The sequence below is a fragment of the Orcinus orca genome, chromosome 7, assembly GCF_937001465.1.
Source record: "Orcinus orca chromosome 7, mOrcOrc1.1, whole genome shotgun sequence".
Lineage (NCBI taxonomy): Eukaryota > Metazoa > Chordata > Mammalia > Artiodactyla > Delphinidae > Orcinus > Orcinus orca.
Window position 1 is genome coordinate 61,131,526 of NC_064565.1, and position 21,559 is coordinate 61,153,084.

Genomic DNA, 21,559 nt, shown 5'->3' on the forward strand with positions numbered 1-21,559 from the left:
ATCCCCATTGCTGGTATTGATCACTGTGTTCCTCCACAAGCGAGGGGGCTCTCAGTGTCAGGTTCATGACTATATCCCTAAGAAGGGAAGGGAGAGGTCAGTCATGGTGTACTCATAGGGTTGGAGTGGATCTTTGTGAAACGAGTCATTCTGCTTTCGTCGTCTCCTATCCACATTCCCGTTCAACACGCTCAGTGATGGAGGGCGCACTACTAAACAGGGTGGTGTATTTCCTTGTTAGGCAGCTCTAATAACCCAGAATTCTTTCTGTAACTTTTGTCCACAGATAGCGTTGCCTCTGGCTCGGTGATACATACTACAGAGTCTTCCTTTGGTCTTATCTAGTTTTAATGTCCCCATTTTTTTTTTTCATGTTACATCAAGGTTACCAGTTTTTAACTCTCATATTTCCCTTTCTCAGGGAACCTTCATTCTAGGTTTGTCCAAAATTGTACTGTTTGTTAGCAGCCGGGAAGGTGAGATACTTTCTGTGTGACAGCAAACTGTTCTAGAGTAGAAATAAAAGCTGAGTGGCAGCAGGATCTAGGGATGCATGGGCCTGCTGACTGAATAAGCCGTGTTTACTCACCACGCTTTCTCCCCTACCCTCACCCGTATCCCCAAACACCTGTGTGTTCCTTTTCCAGCCAGCCCATAGAAATGTGCCCTCTCCATGCTCCTTTGTTTTAGTCAGACTCTGGCCCCATTCTCTTCCTCATGCCTCCAGTCATTCAACACTAGAAGCTTCTAATCATTCGACACGAGAAGCCCGTGCAGTGACCCATGTCCTGCATTGTACCTACTTCGAGTTTCCTAGTTGGGCTTCTGTTTGAGCACAGACATATTTACACACGGCATTTCTGTGGCATAAGTGCCCCTGCCCCCTACATTCCTGTTCCTCCTCTATTTTGCTTCTCATAACAACATTTCTGGCAAGAAAAGTATGTCATGGAAGTCTCTTTTCATTAACTGAAGTATTAAAGTACAAATAATGTCTCATTTAATTAGTTCATTTTAATTTTAACCTGTGCTTTAACTAGAGAGTTCTGTGTTATTTATGTGATAAAGGAGCGAGGGGAAAAAAAAAGTGAAACAATAGCTTTTCTGTTTTTTTAGACTCTTGAAGTTGGCTTCTCTCAGATATCCATGACTGAAGATCCTCTTCACTGAGCCCAGCAACCTATTCTAGACAAGACAGTCTGCTTTCTGGTAGCAGCCTTGGAGGAAGGAAGGACGTAGCTACAGTAGACACAATACTAGTTAGTTCTATTCATACCCAGTCTCTAGCTAGTCTTACAGATCTTATCTATCATAGCAGAACAGCAGTCCTGCTCAGGAACAGAATCTTTGAATCTTTGACCTTGGTGTTATAAACAAATACATCAAACCAGAGCTTTCCCCATTTTTTTGAAGATAAGACTTGCAGAAAAAATAAATAATTGCAGACCTGCAATCCAAGTGGTATTGTTTTTATGTACATGGTGATGAAGCACGTTTTTATTAGTTTATTCTGTGTTAAGGAGGCTGAAATAATACTAGCATAAATAAATATTAGGGCAGTGAGCTTGGCAAAAGAATTTACTGAGGGGTTTTTGGGGTTTTTTTGGTCATATTCAGGTCATGACAAAACAAATGATTTTTTTCTTCTATATTGTATCAGAAAATAGACTTTTAACTTTTGTGAAGAGAGGAAGAAGAGTAGTATAAATTAGGGGTAGAAAATGATCTGAGTTGAGAAATAATAGCCCTGTATAAACCTAAAAGATAGAAAAATCCAGAAAAAGTCCAAAGTTCTTTTCTAATAAAACTAATCCTTTTATAAGTAGATTTAATTTTTTTTAAATTAAGATTTGCAAGTATCTTGAGTCTATTTGATATGCAGTAGATAAGATCTGAAAGAAGATAAGGGCCACAACAGAAATGTATACTCTTAAGACCCTTCCAAAGTGAGGGCTATAATTGACTAAATAGGTCCCAGAAACTCTAGTATCTAAAAAGTGCCAAAAAATAAAAGTATTGTCTTTTAATAACTTAAATATTCTCCTTATGGAAAAAAATGTTTAAAAGAAAATTATATTACTAAGAAGATAGATCTTGCAAAAATGGCCAAAACCAAGAGCAGCAACTAGAGGAGTGAGGGAAAAAAAATAAAACGTACACAAAGAAGCTCACAAAATAGGGATTTAAGGATCAACAATACATTATTTATAGTTGTTCGGCAAAACTAATGAAGATATAATATAAAACAATTCTGAAAACAGGAGAGGAAAACTGTTGAGGAAAGCATACCTAACTACAAAGGCTGAAAAAATAGATGGTTAAATATGATATCAAGATTTCTTAAAATAATTAAAGAACCATAGTTTCCATTTATTGAGTATTATATACTGGGTGCTGGGCACTGTGCAAGGCCTTTCACAGCATCTGCCACTTCTCAACAACTACACAGAATGGGTATTACTGCCAGTGAGAAAGCTGAGGCCGGAGAGGCTCAGTGCCCTGCCCAAGGCCTGGCGGCAAGTCAGTTCAGATTTGCTACTAGAGCTGTCGAACTGGGGTCTTTCCCCTGGATCATGCTGTGTCCGTGTTGAAATATCTGTTACTTGGAAGTGAGACTTAAAGAAGTCAAATAATACTGTTCAAACTTGATAGCTTTTGGACTATCAATTTTGAGACACATGGTAACAGAATGGATATTTCCTTTATTGGGTCTGGAAATGCCATGGTCTGAGAAAAGTGATTGATTCAAGGTTACTGAGAAGTAGAGGCAGAGTTCTAACTCACATCTATCTAATTCTAAATTTGTGGGGTTTTTTTTCTTTTTTTAAAATCCAGGGCAAAAGTCCATTTTTTGGATTGGAAAGCTGAAAACTTTAAAAAGTAAAACAATACTCCCTGTAAGGTTTTTTTTCTTCCTCCCTATAGTTCTACTTTTGATAATTACCTGATAGTACTATATATGCTTTCAGCAATTAATAGTTTAAAAATATTTGAAAATTTTAATGTAAGGAAATTTTTTTTTTTTTTGGCCACGCCCTGTGGCTTGCAAGATGTTAGTTCTCCGACCAGGGATTGAACCCAGGGCCCGGGCAGTGAAAGTGCAGAGTCCTAACCACTGGACGGCCGGGCAGTTTCCTAAGGAACTAAGGCAGTTTCCTAAGTTTCCTAAGGAATTTTTAAAGATAAAAATTAAAAAAAAAATTAGTCTTACTACTCAAGTACTCAAATGATTGGATTCAACCACTGAGTTAGTGATTTTCAATATTTTCAGAGTTCTGACACCCTCTTATACATTTTTGTGATATCCCTGTTCTAACTTACCCTTCAGTGCTCTGTGATAGATACTTATCATTAAAATTTAAAACAGCTTTGAGAGTTTATGAAACCAAAGTTAGGATGCTACAAAATTAGGACTGGGGGCTTCCCTGGTGGCGCAGTGGTTGAGAGTCCGCCTGCCTATGCAGAGGACACGGGTTCGTGCCCCTGTCTGGGAAGATCCCACATGCCGAGGAGCAGCTGGGCCTGTGAGCCATGGCTGCTGAGCCTGTGCGTCCGGAGCCTGTGCTCCGCAACGGGAGAGGCCACAACAGTGAGAGGCCCGCATACCGCAAAAAAAAAAAAAATTAGGACTGGGAATTATTGCATGGAGAAAAATTGCCTTTCTTGTGTAAAAGCAATTGTTTTAACATGGTGGGATGAAAACATCATTTGATTGGGTATACTATGTAAATACATTTATATAGATGACTCTTATTAAATTCTAGTCTATTCATTGGAGAATACACCTGAAAAATTAAAACATAATTTCATCAGGTAGCAGTCTTTCCCAAGATGCTCGAAGTATGATTAATCAGCAACTCAGTTTATCCATTCTTCTGGTCATAAGTTGATCCTCTTAGAATAATGATTTTAAAGGAGAGAAAGCTCAAAGGGAAAAGTAAATATATGTGGTCAGACAGTCACATAGATGGCAGTGGGAATCTCAGTCAGGTTTTTCAGCTATGTCCATGATGCTTTGCCACGCTCACTGGAGTTAAAACCTGTATTCATACACCCCAGAATTGTTAGTCTCTTTGGTAATCAGATGGGACCTAATTTTTTATGGTCTCAGTAAAACCCTCAAGTAATTATATAGTTCCGTTCCTACATAGCCAGTTTCCAAAAGGCAGGATGTATCACCAAAGGCAGGATGAGTAACAGTGATTCTGGGAAGAGCTGACTGGTTGCCTCATCTCAGGGTGAAGATCCTGGAGAACTGTGCTTCTCAGAGGTCAGCCTCCCTCTGGCACCCCTGGGTCAGTTTTAAGTGGGACTGATCCTGCCTCAGTTCATCCACATTCCCTGGACTTGCTCCGCACCAGAGGGTTCAGACTTATTCATATTGATCTCATCCTGGTTCCGATCTGTTTGTTCTGGAAGGATTTCTTCCCTCCCCCTCCTCCTCTTCCCCTCCTCCAGACTCAGAGACACCTAATCCTGAAGACCCAAATGTACTGTTCTCAGTCTCCCAAGAAGCCCAGGCAGCTGCTTCCAAATCAGGATTTGCTTCGGATTCCTCTGGGGGCCACTTATGAAAACTATAGTTCTCAGATTTTACTTAATCTGATTGGAATCTTTCCAGCTGCAAAAGGCATAACAGGAATAGCCAGAAATTATTTATTCGTTTATTTATTCATTCATTCATTCAGTACACACTTTTTAATGGAAAAGGTGTGATGCACCTAGCTGCGTAGTAGGTGCTGAAGATCCAGGTGTAAATAGAAACGTGTCTTGCCTTTAAAGAATGTGAAGTCTGGTGGGAAGTAAGTGGGAATGATGAACGGATAAAAAGAGGGGCTGTGGTACAGAAGGAGAATTAACTCTGCTCGTGAGGCCCAGAGGAGGTGGTCAGGGACATCACTGGGCAGGGAAAGGCATTCTAAGCAGAGACACTAGCCTGTGCAGAGGTGTGGAGATGTGAAAGCGTGTACTGGCAACTGCAAATCAGTCCTCCTGCGTGTCTGGGGAGGGAAGAGACAAGAAGTAAAAGTGGCTATAAGTGGTGAAGGAAGCTCACAAGGAAATTTCCTGGAATTAAAAGACATGAGTCACAGACGGAGAGTATACTGAGTATCCCACCAGTGAATGAAAAAGACTCACCTCTAAGCATATCCTATTAATTTCACGATTCCAGGGATGACTACAAGGTCCTAAAAGCTTTCAAAAAGGAAAAAAATAATGTAAAAAGAATTAATAACCAGAGTAGCTTCAGGCTGCTCTACAGACACATTAGAAACTAGATGGGTATGAGGTAATATTGTACTTTGGAAATTATAAGGAGATTATTTCCTATCTGTAATTCCGTACTACCAATCAAGACATTTTAAGACCTACAGATTCTCCCAAAAAATTGCATCCTGGGCACTCTGTTCAGGTAGCTAATGGGAGATGGTACAGTGTCAAAGTAAGGGAATAAACCAAGAAAGAGAAGCCAGGAGATCCAAGGACAGGCGTTCCCACAGAGGAAAAGGTGAAGGAAATGCTGAGGATGATGGGGAAGGGAAGTCCCAGTCAAGTCTGGCCTAGAGCAGCTATTCCAGCTAGATTGCCTGACGTTGAAGGGTATAGCAGGAATGTCTCCAAGAGAAAATGGAACACCCCACCCCTGCCAAATTACCCGATGTTTTTACTTTATTGAGAGGAGTTTTGCAGTTCTTGGGAGAGTTTGATGAGGTGAGTACGTTTTAGGTGTATAAAAAGCTAAGCAGGGCTTCCCTGGTGGCGCAGTGGTTGAGAGTCTACCTGCCGATGCAGGGGACACGGGTTCGTGCCCCGGTCCGGGAAGATCCCACATGCCGCAGAGCGGCTGGGCCCGTGAGCCATGGCCGCTGAGCCTGCGCGTCCCTCCGCAACGGGAGAGGCCACAGCAGTGAGAGGCCCGCGTACCGCAAAAAAAAAAAAAAAGTCTAAGCAAACAACGAAAACAAAAACAGAACAACTAGTAACTCTGGGAGAAAGAAAAAATTATCCAAGAAAGGAAAATTCATTAAGTCCTGCTCAGCACTCTTGGGAATAATGTTTACTTTGTCAGACTACTGTAAACAGTGAATATTGACTTAACCAAACGTTACAGTAGAGTTGGATGCTGGGAGGATTGGGCAAGTGTGACATATTTGTATGTAAGGGGGTAAAGGATGGGATATGAGAACTAAATCCTTATCTTCCACAGGGAGAAGTTAATAGGTAATAACTAAAATGGGACAATCAGGAATTAGCAATATAAAGACATTTTTAGAAATATAGATATAAAAATATCATATGAAATATAAATATCAGAATAAAACCCTAAGCGAGTTGAAATTAGTTCCCTCTGAAGAGAGAATTGGGTGTGGGGAGGGAGGGGAAAGGAGAGTTTTATTTTTTTGATAAAAATAAAAGTGAATAATAAAAATATAGTGTCTATAATACTTAACACTGAGGAACTCTTGCAAGTGGTGTTTTCCATTTTGTTGAACAAACTTCTTTTTTCATCTTTATTTTTAAGTTTTAATGACATTTTCTTTTTTTATTAATTTTTATTGGAGTATGGTTGCTTTACAATGTTGTGTTAGTTTCTACTATACAGCAAAGTGAATCAGCTATACGTATACATATGTCCCCTCTTTTTTGGATTTCCTTCCCATTTAGGTCACCACAGAGCATTAAGTAGAGTTCCCTGTTTAGTTATCTATTTTATACATAACATCAATAATGTATATATGTCAGTCCCAATCTCCCAATTCCTCCTACCCCCCCTTCCTCCTTGGTATCCATACATTTTGTTCTCTACGTTTGTTGAACAAACTTTTTGCGGATAAGAACAAATTTGCATGTTCTGTGTACCTACCTTTGGCACATTCTTAAATTTTATCTTTTTTTTTTTTGCCTTCTTTTCTGTAATTAGCTACATATGAATTTAAGCAAAAGTAAGGTAAGTTTTTGACTCAGATAGGTACAGACTGTATCTGGATACTATGTTTATTTATGTAGACTCTGAGCTATCTTTTAAAGTGCAGAGGATAAACAATCCTCTCTTGCCTTCTTCCCAAAGTAGAGCTGAGTTTGGCTTCTGTTAAGAAATCAGCATTCTTCAGTGACCTGATGTTCCTAAAATGGGATGGCTGCACGTTAAGATCTCTGAGCTTACTGTGTACATCCCTCTGCAAAGCTGCAAGTTGTTTAAGAAGAAATTTTGTCAATCTGTATAGGTGCAAACTGCCTCCCTCCACCCTTTTCTTTGGAAAATAATCAAACTCCACAGAAAAATGGAAAGAGTAGTAAAACGCCCATATAACTTTCACCTAGATTCACCAGTTCTTAACATTTTGCTGCATTTGCCTCCTTCCTTTCTATACCCATTCACTTTTTTCGGAGGGTGAGGGGGAATTGAACCATTTTAAATTAACTTGGAGATATCATACTTTAATACATCACCCAGTATATCTTTCAAGAGCAAGGACATCCTTCTACAAAACCAAAATACCATTACTTGCCACGGATAAAATAATATTATCTAATATATAGTTAATATTCAGATTTCCCTAAAATCTTAATAACTTCTGTAGTTTTGGTGGGGGGGATCCACAATCTAGTCAGTGATTATGCATTGCATTTAGTCATCATATTTAAGTCCTCTGTGTGCTGTAAGTTTCTCTGCTTTTTTTTTTTAATCTTTCATGACATTGACAATTATGAGGACCCCAGGGGAGTTGTTTTGTAGAATGTCCTGTACATATGGATTCGTCTTTTTGCTCCCTCATTATAAGATTCTGATTTACAGTTTGGGAAGAATATGTATACAAACTTTTTTATCCATCTGCTTTTCATGCAAGTTCAAAACTTTAGACCCTCGTTTTCTTGTTTGTATGTTTTTGTTTTGTTTTTCCTGCTAATCTGTGGTTTGGTATAGGGTGTGAAGAATGACCCCTTACCTGGAGAATAGTAAAACTCCTTAGACTGCAGAAAATATCACTGTAATAATCTCTGGGAGAGGTAATCAGTTCCTCTGGAAACAAGCATAATATTTTTTAAAAAACATTCTTGGCAGAGTTCTCTGGATGACGTAATATATTTTGTAATCAAGGGCAAATTTTCTGCTCTTTAATTAAGTTCTGCTCCAGGATACAATCCAGGGAGCCACTTCTGCAAAACACTTGGCCAGCTCTTCTTCCATCCCGAAGCTGACCGCTTGCTTTTGAAATCCCAACACTGAATGCGCGTTCAGTTTGCAGCATCTGGGCCCTCCTGTGCCAGCATGCTCAGATGCTTAGGTTATGTATATTTTGTGTGAAGTGAGTACAACACGGGGAGATGGCGTGCCTCAGATGCCAGAAGAGCTGTGCAAGCCTGCTGCTGAGGGCATGCTTCCCGTTTGTTGGGGCTTTGGGGAAGGAGACCTGGTGACACAGTAGCCTTTAGGCAGAGCTGCTTGGGATGTGCAGGAAGTGGTGCTGCAGGCTTTGTCGGTGGGGGCGTGGGAATCTGAGCCATTTCTCTGCGGACAGCTGTGTTTCAGAGTCTGGACAAGTTGCTGTTGAATTTTGCATGGGCTGCCAGGGTAAGTGTTTTCATGTTGATTTGCTTATACTCTTGCTTTTCTTCCTCCTAAGTCATCAGGCCCTTTCTGGAAGTGCTGCAGGACTTGGTATACGTTAGCTAAAGTGGAATACAGAGGTTTCATTCTAATATGTTTCTAATCCAACTTTCTTTTCCTTTCCCTCTATAGATTTCGTGGAAGTATAATACTTTGTCATTATGAGATGTCGTCTCTCGGTACCTCCTTTGTGCAAATTAAATTTGATGACTTGCAGTTTTTCGAAAACTGCGGTGGAGGAAGTTTTGGGAGTGTCTATCGAGCCAAATGGATATCACAGGACAAGGAGGTGGCTGTAAAGAAGCTACTCAAGATAGAGAAAGAGGTAAGGTCTTTTCCTGCTATCAGAAGTGGTCACGATAGCACTTATGTAAGCTTTTCAACCTGGAGTCAGAGGTCTCAGGCTGCCAGGGACCTAGCAGAGCCTTTGGGGTTGATCCGTGAGGCCGTTTTCCAGTTTCCATTCTGGGAGCTCCATAAATAGCAACCAATGCCACGTGTGCTGGGGGTTGAATTTTACAAGGGGTCATCTGAACTGAGAGGATTTCTTTCCATGGCGTGAAAGACCGAATGTTCCCTGAGCTGTCGTCCAGGGGAGGTGAGCTTTCAGGCCTTCCCAGGCTTCAGGCTTTTCCCTGGGTCAGCCAAGAGGGGTCAGTAAAGAGTAGTGTGTAAAGTTTTCATCCCCTTTCCATTTTCTGTCCATTAATTTGTGGTCCTCAGGAGTTGTCTTTTGAAAAACAAAAAGCATTATTTTTCTACTGAAATATAAGCAATACCAGCTTCTTGCATTTCACCTCTACTTGAAGCCCAAAGTGATGGACTTTGTTTAATAAAGATGCTAGACAGAGAGCTGGCCTAGTTGTAAAATGGGAAAAAGGTCTTAACTTTCAGAGTCTGGGGTTTGTGCTGGTCCTAGTCAAGCCCAAAACTTATACACAGGACCTTTATCTTTCTTAGGAAAGTGACACATCATCCCCACATTACGTTTGGTACCTAATCACCATCTGTGTTTCCGATTGTTGAAGCCAAGTCAGAAAGACTAAGATATCTCTGCCTTGGGGTATCTGTAGGTTGTGGAAAGCATTAAGAAGTGAGAGCTTTTAAAGCCAATGTGTGCCCCAAACCGAAGGGCACTATGTAGAAAAAGTTTCCTTCCCCTCATTTCTTGATCCACGAATTTTTAAAATAGTAGCCAAATAATAAAACCATTTCTTATTCTGGACTTGAACCTAGTTTTTTTAATCTAGTGAACTCTTAAGCCCTTTACAGGCCAGCGTTATTGTACCCATTCTGTAGGTTGGGAGATACAGCTTTGAGAAACATGTAAAGCTGCCCCAGTAGGGGTAGGTGAAATCCAGGTCAGACCCCCTGTTCTCCAGTTTTTAACTCTGAAACCTCTAGTTGACCAGCTAAGAACAGAAAATAAACCAATTCCAACAAATTTATATTCAAAGAAGTGTATAAGTATGCTAATACTTTTAAGCATCATGCAACTTCAGTACAATGAACATGTTCTTCTGTGATTGTTGGATGTGAGAAAGACTTTATGAGACATGAAATAGATTTTGATAGGAAGACAATAATTGCAACCCATTCACTCCACCCCCATCCATACCCAATACCTTTTTTTTACTGTCTTTGACAAAGCCAGGAAAATGACATAGGAAAGCACAGGGGTGAAAACAGGACCTGGAAACTGCCAAATCCTGCTCTTGTGTAGTTATTTAACCCGAGTATCGTTCAGAATTGGAGTTGATTACAGTAAACCGCAGGAGCATACCTCATAAACTTCTAAGCAGGAAAAACAGAAACTCAGTGTCAGCTTTGGAGCTTGATTTAATCAGTGACTGTCCGTGATAAAGAGACATGGTAAGTTATTGCAAAGCATCCCCACACTTACTGACTTGACATGCGTTTAAGATGTAAATAATTTTGGCTAGGGGCTGGCAGTTATTGGAAAGGAAATATGCATTTCTTATGTGAATGTTTGTTATACTGTATGAACTATGTATTGCCTTGGTGGCTAGATGTTTTCTCAGTGAAAAGATAAAGGTAATAAGCTCTGGATTTTTTCCAATTTATAGATTCAGTCCTGTGTCACTTGGTCATTTTTGCCAATGACTTTTAGAAGTGATGGAACATTTACTAATATGTTGGTAGCTCGCTCATGGAACTCTTTAAGAATGACCTAAGGGCTTCCCTGGTGACGCAGTGGTTGAGAGTCCGCCTGCCGATGCAGGGGACACAGGTTCGTGCCCCGGTCTGGGAAGATCCCACATGCCGCGGAGTGGCTGGGCCCGTGAGCCATGGCCGCTGAGCCTGCACGTCCAGAGCCTGTGCTCTGCAACGGGAGAGGCCACAACAGTGAGAGGCCTGCGTACCGCAAAAAAAAAAAAAAAAAAAAAAAGAATGACCTAATATCTGATTAAATATATGTTTTGTGAAAGGTGGAGAAAATATATTCAAAACTCTAACTCTGCTTATGTGAGGGTATAGAGGAATGCTATTTATTTTTGCTTTATTCGTAGACCTCTAGTTTAGTGAGTATATGTTACTTTTCTGATTTAGAAAAAAAGAAAGAAAAATGGCATTTACTTAAAATCTTGGTAGTTCTTTAAAACTTAATTTTTTTGATATGCATCCATTTGTTTTATGTTTTAGATTCCACATAAGTGATAGCAACAGTATTTGATTTCTCTGACTTATTTCACTAAGCATAATACCCTCTAGGACCATCCATGTTGTTGCAAATGGCAAGATTTTCATTCTTTTGTATGGCTGAGTAGTATTCCATTGTGTACATATACCACATCTTCTTTATCCATTCATCTGTTGATGGACACTTAGGTTGCTTCCATACCTTGTAAAACTTCATTTTTAAAAAACTTTTACACCTAGTGAAAAACTACAAGGATAGTACCATGAACTCTAGCATATCCTTCCCCTAAAATCATAACTAATTAACATTTTGCAACATTTGCTTTCTCTTTATATATTATTGATTTATATATATTCATACATATTTTAGTTTTTACTGAACATGAGAGCAAATTGCAGATGCTATGTTCCTTTATCCCTAAATACTTTAGCTTCTCCCAAGAACACAACTGTAATACAACTATCAAAACTTTTACCTATTGTACGAGTCTATTTTCAAATTTTGCCAATTGTCCCAGTAAAGGCTTTTTATGGCATTTTTTTCCCCAACCCAGGTTCCAGTCCAGGATCACATACTTCAGGGGGATCCCCAGCCTCCAGGATCTAATGCCTGATGGTCTGAGGTGGAACTGATATAATAATAATAGAAATAAAGTGCACAATAAACGTAGTGCGCTTGAATCATCCCGAAACCACCCCCCACCACTCCCCCCCACCCCCAGTCTGTGGAAAAATTGTCTTCCACGAAACTGGTCCCTGGTGCCAGAAAGGTTGGGGACCACTGACATACTGCATTTAGTGATATATCTACTTAGCCTGTTTTAATCTGTAACAGTTTTTCTGCCTTTCTTTGTCTTTTACACTTTGACATTTTTGAAGTGTGCTGGAAAGTTTTGTAGAATGTCCCTCATTTGGACTTCATCTGATTTTCCCTCCCTCTTGCCTAGTTTAAAGTTATGTAGTTTTGGTAAGAATGTTATATAGGACATGTGCCCCTGGTGTGTCTTAATGGAAGACCTCCGATGTCAGTTTGTCCCATTGTAGGTGATATTAATTTTGAACCCTTGATTAAGAGGGACTCACTCAATATCTCCCCAGTAAAATACCTGTTTTCTCTTTGTAATTAATAATTAAGCTATTGGTAGATACTTTGAGGTTATGTAAATATCTTCCCTCAACAAACACTGCCCAATGTTTTTAGCATCCATTGACGATTCTTGTTCGAATCAAATATTGTGACAGTTACTGTGTAGGAAGCAAAAGGTTCTAGCATAAATGAGAGCCTTTCTTCCTTGTTTCCTTACTTTTCACTTATTCACTCATTCATTTATTTATTGCTTCATTGTAGACTTACAGATTCTTTTTCAAATTCAAAATGTTATAGTTCATTACTATCGTTATTCACTTTCATGCTTAAATTGTTCCCGATTTAGCAAGTAGGAGTCCCTTAAATTTGGCTCCTATGTCTTTTTGATACTTCTTCATCTTTTTTTTAGCCTTTTCATACTCCCTGGCACAAAAAGATGTTCCAGTCTCAGTTAGTTCCATTCCTGGAGTCAGGTATTTCTTCAGGAAGCCCTGATTCAGGGTACCTGATTTGGGAGTATGATATTTAGAAACCAAGATTTGGGTACTAGGTTTGCTTATTGTAGACTCTTTTAAAAAGAGCCTTTGTTCTTCTGGGAGAAAGAATGGTTATAGATAAATTTTATTTATGGGAGCATTTAATTAAAATTTTAATATACATCTGTATAGCTATGATCTGTGATACACTCCTGTTAGAAATGTAAATTGATACATGTTTTGGAGAAGAGTTTAGCAAAATATATCAAAAATATTAAAATGTTTCCTTCCTTTGAGCCAGAAATCTTACTTCTAGGACTTTATTCTAAGGAAAAAATCAGAGATATGCAGGAAGAAGGCTATAATAGGTTGCTTATCTCAAATAAATAATGAAGAATTAGAAACAGCTCAAGTGTCCTACAACAAATTATCTTTTAAATTATGCTACATCTTACCGCCCTCCCAAAAAAGTAAATGTGAAAGATGATGGTTGTGTTAATTAACTTGATCTTGGGAATCCTTCACAATATACGTATGTATATTGACATCATCATGTTGTATACTTTAAATATATTACAATTCTACTTGTCAATTATACGTCAATAAAGATGAAAAAAATTATGCTACATCTGTATAATGGAATTCCATTGCATTTGGAAGAATACTTAAAGAGCTAGGAAAATGCTCCTAATACATTGCTAAGTGGTAAAAAAGTTACAAAATAAGGTATATAATATCATCCCAGGTGTCTTTGTGGTGTTTTTCTTATACTTTCTGTTGTTTTTCATATTTTTCTATGATGATCACATATTTCTTTTTTAAGAACATAACACTTTTATTATGAAATTTTTCAAGCATGAAGAAAAGTTGAAAGGGTAAAAATGAACATCTGTATGTCTGCCATCTAGGATCTGTTATTAACATAAATACTTGCTTTATCACATGTATGTCTATGTATTCTTCCATCCATCAATCCATTTTGATGCATTGCAAGATAAGCTGCAGGTGTCAATAGTTTCCCCTTAAATACTTCAGCATGCATATCATTACCAGAGTTCATTATGTGTTTGCAGTTCTGTTTTCTTTTAAGGTAAAATTTACATACAATGAAATACACGTATCACTAAGTTTTGACAAATGTAAACACAGTGTAACCCATATATTTACAGGAAAAAAACTCAAAAAAATCATAGCTCTGACAACCTTTGTCACTTTCTAAGGATGTTCAAGTGAATTAAGTTTTATAAACCTCTTTAGTCTGTCACAAATCACACATTTTTCAGTCTCAATATGTGCTTTCAAAATGTTTAATGTTTACTTCTACATTGCTTTCTCATAGCAGTGCTACAGGTTTTTCAGTGGTAATTTAGCTTGTTTTTGTTGGTTGCAGATTTACTTACAGAGCACTATTTATTTTTGTTACGAAAAGAAGTTTTCAACAGGAAAAAAATAATATGGTCTTAAGGGCATATACCAAAGGGAAGAAAAGAAGCCATTATTGTATCTTTTTGGTAAATTCCAGGTGAGCTGAGATCAAACCAAACTGCTTAGGCAGAAATTGAAGCAGGGAGTGGCGAGGGCAGAGGAAGACACTGTGGATCCCAGTGTCCTCTTTCCAACCACATACCCAGAGGAGAGCAGTCCCCACACGAGTGGTTCATCAGCTTCACAGCATGAACCAGGCATGTCTGTACCTGGTACTTTTTTCTGTCGGAGAGATGGAAACCTGCAAGCATTTGTGTTAACTTGAAATCTGTTGATATTTAACTGATGGTAGGAAACCGGATTTAAATATGAGATATGAAGGAAACATGATTCCTTTTTATTTCCCCAAAAGAATGAAAAGGAAGCAGAATCCTCAAAAGGTGAAATATGAGGCTCCTTCTTCAATTGCCTTGACTTCTGCAAGGTCCCACTCCCTTTTTTTTTTTTTTTTTTTTGCGGTACGCGGGCCTCTCACTGTTGTGGCCTCTCCCGTTGCGGAGCACAGGCTCCGGACGCGCAGGCTCAGCGGCCATGGCTCACGGGCCCAGCCGCTCCGTGGCATGTGGGATCCTCCTGGACCGGGGCACGAACCTGTGTCCCCTGCATCGGCAGGCGGACTCTCAACCACTGCACCACCAGGGAAGCCCCCTACTCCCTTTATTAAAAAAATCTATTTTCCTACCAAATTTGATTGTTGTAGAAATGTTGAAAGCCAGATAAATTCAATTTTCAAAACTTTCCCACAGTATAAATATTTATAGGTAAAGAGAGAAGATCAAAATATCAAAACTGATCATAAGAACAGGAACTCTCAGTAACTTTTTATATAAAGGGGGAGATACCTGTGTGAGACAGAAAATACAATCTTGAAATTGACACAGAACTCAAAACTAAAAATGAGAGCTTTTATTATACAGACTTTATCAACATGTCAGCAATTAGTGCTTCACTAGAAGACTAGTTAATGTTGTTGTCATTTTATTAACTCTTGAGAGACCCTTTTTCCTCTTCTTTGCAGTTCTGTAGCTGACTTTTTATCCATGAATTATTACCTTTGCTTTAACTGTAGGAATGTGAGTTATTATTTAAGATAACCCCATGCAGAATTTTTCTGTCCGCAATCAGAATTTACCCATTCTGCATTCTATTCTTTTAGGTCAGTGGTTCTCAAAGTGTGGCCCCTGGACCAGTAGCATCAAGCGTCACTTGGAAATTTGTTAGAAATGCAAATTCTTGGGCCTCACCCCACCCCTACTGAGTCGGAAACTCTGGGGTGCGGGGCTTGGCGATCTGTGCTGCAACAGGCTTCCCAGGTGTTTCTGATTGCTCACTGGGGCTTTAGGTTGTACCTAGCCAATCATGTCAAATACAGACGATCAGTATGTTGACTCCAGTTTGGAACTGCAGGTACTTAGTGAAACTGGTAGTGGAGAGATTGTTGTTGTTAGAGGCTTTCGAGACTCTTAAATTCACCGTGCTCGGGTGACCACCTGTGCACAGGCCCTGCTTGGCAATGTCACTGGGCATAATGAACTCAAGGCAGACTTAGGAATGGCCGACAGACGGGAAACCTCAGGCAGATGCCCTGAGATTCCAAACCTTTTCCACTGGGGTTCTCACCTGACTTTCCAGCTTTGTCTTTCATTTTCTTACCTGAAACCACCTTCCCTTCTCGCCCCCTCCCCAACCGGGTCCAGCTGTGCTTCCATCCTGCTTTCCCATTTCTGTAACCTTGTCCACATTCTTTCCTTCACCTGTAATACCTTTGTTCTCTGCCTGAGCAGGGCCTACTCATTCTTCAGCTTTAATTTCTTCCTTCACTGTGAAACGTTCTCAGATCACACAAACGTAATTTTTCTCTTTTTCTTTTGAATTTATACCAGTTAGCACCCATACAGCTAATTTGACATGCGATTAAAACTGCCTCGTGGCTCTAGAAGTACTGTAAGGGAGGGCACTTAACTTTTCACATGAACATGCCACGTCTTCTCATCCGAAAAGTGGGGCTAATAACAGTACCTCCATCACAGGGTTGTTGAGAGGATTAGAGAACTTAACACGTATAAAATATCTAGAAGAGTGCTTGACACAGAGGAAGACTTGGGTGACTGTTAACTGTTGGTGATATCTTCACAACCATGCTCTAAAGTCAGGATAGCAGATAAGTGTCATGTTTTGTGAAAACTTCAATTTGTTGGTTCCTAGAACCTATGTTGAGAAGGGGTCAGAGGTCACGTTTACAGTCTGCAGGAAAAATCCACGGCAAGGCTCAGCATGAATGCAGAAGGGCAAGCATGTATACACAAGTGTATGCGGCATCCCTGGTGAGAACTCTCTGAGGGCAAAAACAGCCATTAACCATTGCCTTTGTTGCTGATGCTGTCACCATCCTGGTCATCATCACTGTACCAAGTACAGCTACCACTGTGAGCTGATCACTTGGTTAGGGGCTTTCCATCCTTGCCCTCTTCCTCTTCACAGTTGTGTTACAAGATTATAATCTCCATTTGATGGCTCAGAAACTAAGGCTCAGAGAGGTTAAGTAACCTGGCTAATATAAACAGCACCCTTCTTACCTGTCTCGCAGCACCTAGCACGGTGCCTTGCTCAGAGTCAAGTATTTATTCTTGGGATCATATCGCTGTAGATGTCCCTCTCATTCTCATCCAGGAAAGATATCCTGTATGGACGTATCTACATTTTCTTCATTTACTCTCTTTGAGCTATGAAGAGGATAGAGCACACCTGCCTTCACTGTGTCAACTGTGTCACTGTACCACTTGCATTCAGCTACATAGTGGCTTCCCTGGTGGCGAAGTGGTGAAGAATCCACCTGCCAATGCAGGGGACACAGATTCGAGCCCTGGTCCGGGAAGATCCCACATGCCGCGGGGCAACTAAGCCCGTGCACCACAACTACTGAACCTGTGTTCTAGAGCCCGCAAGCCGTAACTGCTGAGCCTGTGTGCCACAACTACTGAAACCCGCATGCCTAGAGCCCCTGCTCCGCAACAAAGAGTAGCCCCCACTCACCACAGCTAGAGAAAGCCCTCATGCAGCAGAGAAGACCCAACGCAGCCAAAAATAAATAAAATAATTAAAAAAAATACTACAGCTACATAGTACTCTTAGTTATTGGTTTGATTTTTATAAATTCCTTTGCTTTTGTACCTTTTTTAGACTGGCATGCCATTTCCACTTAAGGAATTTTAAGCATTTCACTATGCCATGCTTTGATATTTTACTACATACATAAATCATTACTTTGAATTAGAGAATAAGCAGTTTAAAATAATGGATCATTTTATTTGATCATTAATGTAGTCACCACTCCAAAGGTATATATATAAAACAGCTATCCATCACTCAGCTCTTTTCTGTGAGAGATTTCTGTTACTGGGAGCTTATAAGACACCCCAAAGTGAACTGCTATAAAGAGATAGAGAAAATTGGACAGGGACTTCCCTGGTGACGCAGTGGTTGAGAATCCGCCTGCCAGTGCAGGGGACACGGGTTTGATCCCTGGTCCGGGAAGATCCCACACGCCCGTGCACCACAACTACTGAGCCCCTGTGCCACAACTACTGAAGCCTGCACGCCTAAAGCCCATGCTCCACACCAAGAGAAGCCACTGCAATGAGAAGCCTGCACACTGCAATGAAGAGTAGCCCGTGCTTGCCGCAACTAGAGAAAGCCTGCGTGCAGCAACGAAGACCCAGTGCAGTCAAAAATAAATAAATAATTTTAAAAAGAAAATTGGACACATGTTGAACAAATATGTAAATTACACGAGTAAGCGTATACTACTGATATATCTGAAGGTAACACAAACCTTGTGGAGAGGTAACCTTACACTGAGGAAAAGCTGTAGGAATGGCTTCCCCTGGGACCAAGAGGAATTTAGAAAATTACCTGAATTATAAATAATTTTCTTATCATGTTATGTGAAATGCAGTTACATTAAGACAAACATCATTCTAGGATATTTTCAGATCACTTATGCGACTGTAATAGTGTTTTATTTTCAAGAAAAAGCCCCTATCCTTCTTATTTTTGCTTCTCAGTCATTTAAAAATCTTTTAATCCTTTCAAAACTTTGTTAGATTACATATTTACTTGCATGTGGAGGTTTTTGCAATTTGCCATATGTAACATTACATATTACAACAGTTATTTCAGCTTTTCATTAAAGTTATTATTGATCTCAGTATATTAGGCAATAAACATTTCAGTTAGTTAATAATATTTTTCCAGCCATCCTCTAAATATTGTACTGAAATCAAACCAATGAATGTATTCCAGTAAGGCTGTTATATCCTGACTAACTGGTGTTATACAAGCTAGGCTCTTGCTGCTAGAAGAAAAATAGTACGAAGCATGAATTGGATTTTTGAGAAACACAAAGCCTAATATGGAGAGAACAATTAAAAAACTGAAAAATTGGAGGAGAGGAAGAGCTACCTGTGAGTATTTCAGATAGTTTTCAAGTAGATATGATTAATTCTCTGTCTTCAGAATAGAATTATGTCACTTGGGTATTAAAAAGGTGTGTAGAATTTTCTTCTCTGCCTTCTAGTGAAGACAGGAAGTCACTCTCATGGAAGTGCTTAAGACAGAGACCATCTTATCTATTTTTTTTTCACTGGTGCTTGATTCCTGCTCCTGGTTAGGACAACCAGTTTCTGTTTGAAGGCTGCCATCGATGACATGTGAGTTGCAGGCTGTTCAATTTTGCAACAGTTTAATTCTTAGAAAGTTCTTTATAATGTAACTTCCAGCTGTGGATACTGGTCTCTTTTTCTGGGGCCATACAGAACAAATCTTACCCTCTTCCTTCCATATGTCTGCTTCTTGAACTTAAGATTTGTATCTGATTGATCTTTTTTTCTAAGCTCTGCATTGTACCCAGCCCACCATAAGCAGTCAATAAATGCATAGGGAGTAAATAAAATAATAAACCTAGTCATCATATCTCAACTTTCTCTTCTCCTGTAAGATTTTCCAGGAAGGTTTTGCTCTTCCTGAATCTACAGAAAAGAACAGTCTGCATTTCTAGTCTACTTCATTCCTAGCCTTTTCTTCTCCACGTTTGACTGATCTTTTGAGCTCTTAACAAATTAGTTTGTCTTTGAATGAAAGGTTCTGTTCTGTGGCTGTTAGGCAGGATTTTCCTGGCCATGGTTCTTATCTGTTTTTTGTTTGTTTGTTTGTTTGTTTGTTGTTTTTGGGGTACACGGGCCTCTCACCGCTGTGGCCTCTCCCGCTGCAGAGCACAGGCTCCAGACGCACAGGCCCAGCGGCCATGGCCCACGGGCCCAGCCACTCCGTGGCACATGGGATCCCCCCGGACCGGGGCACGAACCCGCGTCCCCTGCACCGGCAGGCGGACCCCCAACCACTGCGCCACCAGGGAAGCCCTGGTTTGTTTTTTTTAACATGTTTCCAAGAAAGGAATCCAAGATGCTTCTTCTTAGCAGTGTTAATATCTGATGTTCATGATTCATGACCTGAGAAAAATTAAGGTGTCCTAAATGAAATGAGACCGTTGGAGTCTTAATGACTTGAAAATATGACTTCTACCCCTGATACCATTTAGGAGAATAGCACTTGGTAAAATTAGCTACATTACAGCAGATACACTGTTAAGGATGGAAATGTCTGGTGAGTGTTTGTGCAGGCTCTGCTCAAGAAGGAGGGGACTACATGGCCGATCTGCTTTTGAAGACAGATTATATTAAGTAATTAATGAACAAAATCCATTTAACTCACTACATTTTAAAAACATGCAGAATAGTGCATCCTTTAGTGGGAAACAATTGTTTCTGTTATTGGGACTATAGTCGTAGAGCCTATCTTAAGTATGTATTCATTTTATTTTAATCATTGGGTGGGTATTTTAAAATATAACACATAGTTTGGTTAACATCTAAACTAACTTCTACTAAACTAATTAGCTGCTGACCAAATCTTTAAAGTTATGAAAGTGGAGAACTTTTTTCCCTTAAAAATCTCAGGATAGGGACTTCCCTGGTGACACAGTGGTTAAGATTCCGAGCTCCCAATGCGGGGGACCCAGGTTCAATCCCCGCTCGGGGAATTGGATCCCGCGTGCATGCTGCAACTAAGAGTTCACATGCCATGACTAGAGAGCCGGCAAGCTGCAACTAAGGAGCTGGCGAGCCACAACTAAGGAGCCCACTGGCTGCAACTAAGGAGCCCATGAGCTGCAACTAAGGAGCCCGCCTGCTGCAACTAAGACCGGGTGCAACCAAATAAATTTTAAAAAACTCAGGATAATTTCTTAACCTCAAAATAAGGCCTCTAAGTGTAACCTACATTCTTCTTTGGGAAAAACTTGGGAACTGTGGCTAAGGCCAGGGTACTGGTCTCAGAACAGGGAGGATATGTGGGAAATTCTGATTCCAGTTAGACTTACTGTAAGTGCAGATCAGACCAAGAACAGATCTAGTAAGAAATCAAGACATTAATATTAACTGGATTTGGGGGTGTGGAGCATTAAAAATTTATACTCTACTTTTTTTCAAAAACTATTTAAGATTATTAGCAGGTAGAATAAGCATGTTTTTGAGATTCCAAGGAAGACCCTCTATACCCCCCAAATCTCCCAGACCTGAATGTAGGGTAAGGATATATAAGCAAATTAACATTTCCTGAGTTCCTGTTTTTGACAGCCTCTATTCCAAGCCGTTTACATATATTCTCTATTTAATCCTATTGCTGATGCCTCAAATTTTAACATTGTAATTTCATTCTTTAAGATTGTTTATCCTAATAAAACTGCAAATACCACTGAGAAAAGAAACATGTTAGTAACACCTCAGAGTAAATGACATATGTGATTTTTCTTCCTGGGACATACCTTTCTAGGTGGGCAGATGCACAATTGATGCTGTAGGAGACTGTGACCTACACAGATTAGTAGGAAATCTCCTTTTCTGTATTCTGTCATCCAAAAAATATTGGATATTTATTACATGCCAGGCACTATTCTAGATACTGGAGCCACATCAGTAATAAAATAAATAGACAAAAAACTTACAAAAAAATAGACAAAATTCATGTCTTTATAGAGCTTTACCTTCAAATGTGGGAAATGAAACAACTAACTGAAGGGTATATTAAAACATTATAAAGACCCTTATGCCTCTTAAATATGGGCTGAACTTAGTGACTCACTACCAAAAATTAGAGTATAGAAAAGAAAAAATCAGTAACTTT

General features: G+C 39.7%; 1 protein-coding gene across 5 annotated transcripts in view; it reads left to right on the top strand.

Moving 5' to 3' along the window:
• MAP3K20 (mitogen-activated protein kinase kinase kinase 20) overlaps window positions 1-21,559 on the top strand; it is a 171,021-nt gene that overhangs the window by 4,328 nt on the left and 145,134 nt on the right. For 4 of the 5 annotated variants that reach the window (XM_049712254.1, XM_049712255.1, XM_004267317.3 and 1 more), the window contains exon 2: window positions 8,744-8,936. In XM_049712254.1, the coding sequence (XP_049568211.1) occupies window positions 8,744-8,936 (193 nt within the window). Of the gene's footprint in view, window positions 1-8,172; window positions 8,576-8,743; window positions 8,937-21,559 lie in introns of those variants that run through there. The other variant, XM_004267318.4, reaches the window with a different exon arrangement.